The sequence below is a fragment of the Solanum dulcamara genome, chromosome 1 (assembly GCF_947179165.1).
Source record: "Solanum dulcamara chromosome 1, daSolDulc1.2, whole genome shotgun sequence".
NCBI lineage: Eukaryota > Viridiplantae > Streptophyta > Magnoliopsida > Solanales > Solanaceae > Solanum > Solanum dulcamara.
In genome coordinates this window covers 5553090-5559089 of record NC_077237.1, presented here as the reverse complement: position 1 = coordinate 5559089, position 6000 = coordinate 5553090, and the positions used below count along the sequence as shown (strand labels likewise).

At 29.6% G+C, this 6000-nt stretch overlaps 1 protein-coding gene across 1 annotated transcript; it reads left to right on the top strand.

The window, feature by feature from the left end:
* The first annotated feature begins 310 nt into the window (after positions 1 to 310).
* On the top strand, positions 311 to 3291 carry LOC129886370 (probable 2-oxoglutarate-dependent dioxygenase SLC1). The gene is made up of 4 exons (XM_055961026.1): positions 311 to 675; positions 1249 to 1499; positions 2024 to 2363; positions 2721 to 3291. The coding sequence occupies exons 1-4, from the start codon at positions 382 to 384 to the stop codon at positions 2967 to 2969; spliced, it is 1134 nt and encodes a 377-aa protein (XP_055817001.1). The 5' UTR covers positions 311 to 381; the 3' UTR covers positions 2970 to 3291.
* Positions 3292 to 6000: the final 2709 nt, after the last annotated feature.

Below are 6000 nucleotides of genomic sequence, written 5' to 3'. Positions count from 1 at the left end.
CAACGTTCAACTTTTGCATCAATTGATTCCATCTTTAATGGCGTATAAATCGCATGAATCTAAATTAGTTTGATCCATAGTACATAAATAACAAAAAAAAGAAGAGACAAGTCTCTTTGTTTGACCCATACCAAGTCAACTTTTCTGTTTTTGCATGGAAATGATATAAGAACTAGTCTAGATATAAGACTTACCTAATTAATTAAAATGGTTTAAATTAATACACTCAACTAACACTTGTTTTGCCACGTTTTTCCTCTCTATAAAAGTACGTTGTTTCTAGCATAAAAATACATCAAAATTAAAATTCTTCTCCTCTTCAATTCCTTCTTCAACTTAGCCATTTTTATTTTTATTTTTTGAACTATTTCACATATTATAATGTGTCCAACAATGAATATTTTGGCAGTTGAAAAAACTAAGGAAAATTATGAGGAGAAAAGTGAGTGTAGATATCAAAAAGGAGTTAGGCATTTATGTGAAAGTGGGATTACTAGAATTCCAAGCAAATATGTATTGCCAATTTCAGATAGGCCTTTAATTGTGAAGAAAGAAGAAAAAATTGATGAAAATCTCAACTTGCCCATTATTGATTTTGCTCAATTGCAAGGCCCCAATAGATCTCAAGTTCTCAAATCACTTGCCAAAGCATGTGAAGAATATGGATTTTTTCAGGTAAGTTTTGTGAACATTTGAACATTTACATGCACCTCGATTAATTTCATCAGTACCTGCTATCTCCCATCAACATAGATGTTGAGTAACTTTGTCCGTCTAGAGTTGAACAAATGAGGAGAAATCACCTATTTGTTAATTCAGAGACCTCACAATTCTCAAGCCATTTCATTGACCACGAGGATTCAATTCTTTTATTTTTTTTCATATGAATTGCTAAAAGGGATCACATTTCCTTCTTTTTATCCTATGCTTTTGCAACCTTCATATACATTTTAAATTCTTAAGCTTATATATACACATGCATAGTTCCAGCCAAATGTAATGAACTCAATTGAATTCACAGAATTCGGTCGCCATCGAAATAAAATCTATCATAGAATTGCTTCACTCTAGTGATGCAGTGTATTGAAAAGATTCTTCCGCTCTTAATCAGATATCTCGTGTTCAAATCTTAAAAATAATATGATCATAGATAAGGAACACTGAAATCTCCCACAGTGAACCTTGTACAACGTGAATTTAAATTAATTGAATCAATAAATTCTGACCCTGTTTTTTGTCTTGATGCAGTTGGTGAATCATGATATTCATAGTGACACAATTAAGCACATAATTGAAGTGGGGAAAAAATTCTTTGAACTTCCCTTTGAAGAAAGAGCAAAATACATGTCTACTGATATGCAAGCACCAGTAAGACTTGGCACAAGTTTCAATCAAAACAAAGATGGAGTATTTTGTTGGAGGGATTTTCTCAAACTTAGTTGCCATTCTTTGTCATGTGATCTCCTTTCACTTTGGCCCTCTTCTCCAGTGGATCTCAGGTGACTATTCAATATTATAAAATAACAAAATAATAATAATAAATGTCAACCTTTATAATAAGATCTCCACTTGCATTATTAAATGTCATAACTTATTTCTTTAGGTTGCTTGCTTCATCATTTACAAAGTCAACTAATTTACCTTGTTTTATTTTACGTGGCACTATATTTTAATTATTTTCAAAGTCAAATATTTAAATATCATTGAAATATTAATTATTATGATATATAATATTTCTTGCGTAGTTTTTAAATATATAAATTCTTCAGGTGAAGTAACTTGATTCTATGTCAAACTTGACATGAAAAATTCATTAAATTATTTAACCCACATGGCCACTCTCCTAAACGCTTAAACTAAAAATAGCCCGAGGACTTAATAATATATGTATAATCATGTATAAGTTTATATAATCTATGTATAACAGTTACAAAAAGTAAACAGTGAATTCGATAGTTATTTGTGTAAAGATCTTTTTTCTTGTTTACTGACAAAAATAGTTACTTTTTGGATTGATGAATAGGGAGGCAGCTTCAAACTACTCAAAGCAAACAAAATTCTTGTACCAATTGTTAATTGGAGCAATTCTTGAAAGCTTGGGAATAGTGAATAATGAAAACAATATTGATAGTAATAATTTGAAAGAGTTTGAGGATGGGAGCCAACTTTTAGTGTTGAATTGCTATCCTTCTTGTCCAGAGCCAGATTTAACACTTGGGATGCCACCACATTCAGATTATGGTTTACTTACACTTCTACTACAAGATGAAGTTAAAGGTTTACAAATACAACATCAAGGAAAATGGTTGACTGTTGAGCCTATTCCTAATTCATTTGTTGTCAATGTTGGGGACCATCTTGAGGTCAGTTCCGTTTCATTTTATGTGATACTATTACTATATTTAGGAGTCGAACAACTTTTTTTGGTTCAAAAATAGTTATTGTTATGAAGTTTCAAATTCAACACGGGAACTTTAGGTCATTTTATAATTACAAGAGCTGAAAAGTGGTTGTTTATCAATTTAACACTTTCCTCTTTAATAAAATCCTACTTGACACGCATCTGGATTAATCCAATCTCAATATGATATCGGACCCCAAATGAAAAATCTGAAAAAATACTCTAAATGATTCCATATTATTATATTTTTACCTTTTTTTTTTGCTACGAACTTTGTGTTCTCAAAAAATTATCTAATTTTTCCCTATCAATTTTACAGATTTTCAGCAATGGGAGGTACAAAAGTGTGCTACATAGGGTACTTGTAAATTCATCAAAATCAAGAATCTCAGCTGCTTCACTACACAGCCTGCCTTATAGCTCCAAAATTCAGCCTTCTCCAAAGCTCATCAATGAATCAAACCCTAAACTTTACAAAGATACAGATTTTGCTACTTTTCTTGAATATCTTTCATCTTGTGAACACAAAAGCAAAAGTTTCTTGGAATCTAGAAAATTGGCTAATTGATCAGAAGTCTCGAGTTCGAGCCCTAAAAATAGAGTCGCATTTGATAGAGAGAACGCCTTACCTACAACGCAAGACTTTCCGACAGGAATCTGAATTAGTCAATTACCTATCGGAGATTATTTTGTGTATGTTATTAGTAGTAGTGATTTTTAATTATCCCAAATGAGAAAATAAGTTAATTATTTGCAAAATTAAAGGAGCATAGGCAACCATACTATTGTAATTCTTTCGAGCTGATGATTAAGAATATTGTACGGCTTAAAAGATAATTACTGTTTTGATCATGTGTATTTAACAGCTGTATCTAAAATTTCACTCTTTTATTTTTGGGATAATCGCGCAAAAGTATTGCCCACAACATTACATTATACCTACGTATTAGCTAAGTTTTAAAGTTTTTAGTCGCATAACCACTATTTTTTTAATAATAGTGTTCAAAAACCCGGTATATAATATTATACAAAATTCTGATTTTTCTTACAACAATGTTTAAAACAGTGCATTATTATACACCTAATATATAATTATTGTACAAAATTATAAGAGATATTTATGCACTCATATACATTATTATATAAAAATGACTCCATCTTCTTTGGTAAGCGTCTTCTGAAATTTAACTCAAATCTATTTCAAATTACTTTACATTTAAATTTTGAACTTCTCTAAAATTTATAACCTATTGTTGGATCTAGCGGCATTAAATATGATAGCTCCATGGTGATGGATCCTATATAAAAGAAGAAAAAGGAAAAAAAGGGGAAGAGGAGGGGCCAAGTTGTGGGCCAATATATTTAATTATGTATGATTCATCACCTCATTAGTTTATTTGAAAATTAATTCAAAATATTTATGATCATCAAAGTTTATCAGCTTTTTTTTGTGTGTGTGTCTAATAATTACAAAAAAAAAAAAAAAGATAGTAATCGCCTCATATACAAGTAAAGGCACTAAGTTGTGGCTAGTGGCGGAACTAGAATTTTTATTAAGGAGGTTCAAATCTGAAGAGTAGACAAACAAACTAGTCGAAGGAGATTCGACATCTATTATATATACATAAAAAAATATTTTAATCATATACAAATAGTATAATTTTCCGCTGAACGAGATTCAAATGAACACCTCAACTTAAATGGCTCCGCCCCTAGTTGTGGCCATCATTGGCCCACCATCTTCATACTCGTCTCATCAAACTGAATTCTAATATCAGTTGTTAGGCTAAATAATAATATAATTATTTGCTTTAATCTAAATTGTATAATATTTTTTTCAAAAGAATCACACCATTAATTAAAATATCTCTCATTTTATATGTAACTTTTTTCTAGCTACTTTTATTAAATTTTATTCACACATCTAGCATCAGGACCACGATTACAAAGATTGAATCTCAAAGTGGCACCAGAAATCACGATGATATTCAACTAGCTAAGTTGATTTACCCACTCTTATGTTTTTGGCTCAACTATATTTTATCTGTAAATCAAAAGCTTAAAAACGTCCTTTAACTAATCAAATAATTTAAAAATACCTTGACCGATTTGAAATAGGGCAAGTTTTTTCCTAGTTCTTTTAAACTATTTTTTTTTGTCCTATTTTGAAAAATTCAGAATGTATTTTTTTTTTAGCACTTTCCCCTTGAATTTAAATGTAAATTTTGGGAATAGATTATTCAACTTAGTGTGGACGCAGAGACCTAAAGTCTCAAAATCCTTCTTTTAGTACTTGATTGACAATTGAAATGTGAAGTTAATGTTATTACTTGACCTTTGATTAACAAACATAATACTTGACAAATCACAAGAGTCAATTTTTTGGGCTGAAATGTACAACTCTAATGATGTGTACAAGGAAGTCATTTTCTATGAAAATTTTTGAAAAAATGATTTCTCATTTTGATTGGTGAGAAAAAAATATTTTTTTGAAACTATAGCAAAAGGGGAAGTGTTTTCTGAAAACTTTGAGTACTAAATATTAGTAGTAATGTCTAATTAAGTGTGAATTGGAGTAAGTAACATGGAAATACAAGTTAACATATAGCTCATCTATTCCATATTAGTTGAATTTCTAAGGTAATGCACACATATTAAGAAAAACATTTAAGGATAAAATTTGAACCATAGTTTCCTCTATTACCCTTTTGTTTAATCAACATCATAAGATGATTAAATGTGAAATCATAAATACAAGTGGTCATTTATTGGAGTATAACTTTGTAAGTAGTGTTGTTTACTCCTACGAAATTACAAAACTTTATTAATGAAAAGGGTAAACATGAAAAAAAATCCAAACATTTTCTTGAACTTTGAACAATTCAACTATTTTGAACAATGAAAAATGCTCTAGAAATTCAGTTAATATGGAATAGAGAAAGTAGTTTGCAAAGAAAATGACTTCCACCGCAAGTGAGGGAAATCATTTTCTCTTTCGATGGAAAATATTACAACAACAATAACAAATTTTATGTATATATTCAGTGTAATTTCATAAATGGAGTTAAGAAAGGGTAATGTGTAAACAGTCTTAATTATCTCTACGTTGAGAAGATTAGAGATGTTATTTTTGATAAACCTTTAACTCAAGTAAAACATATCAAGAATCAAGCGTATATATATATATATAACAAACAGAATATAGTAAAGAATCTATACTGAAAACAATGAAAAAGAGAACAATAGTAACAACAAATAATATGAACCGAAACCAAGAAGACAACAAAATCAAAGAATAAGTTTTATTGTTTAATCATATTTTTTCAATACTTTTTCGACTTACATCTACCGTTAATTCTTATACATACTATAGTCAACCTCTCATACTTCCTCAAACGCATGTAACGCATACAACATTCTTTTATCTTTGTAAGTTGTGACCTTCAAGGGCTGAATCAATATTATAGTTATGGATTTAGGAGAATTTTAGTAACTTAGACTTAAACATTGTCCTTGTGTAAAAAATTTATTGAATTAATATAATGGTCATGCAAAGCACACCTAAATTATTATTTTTTCTGAAGTTTCATATTTCAACT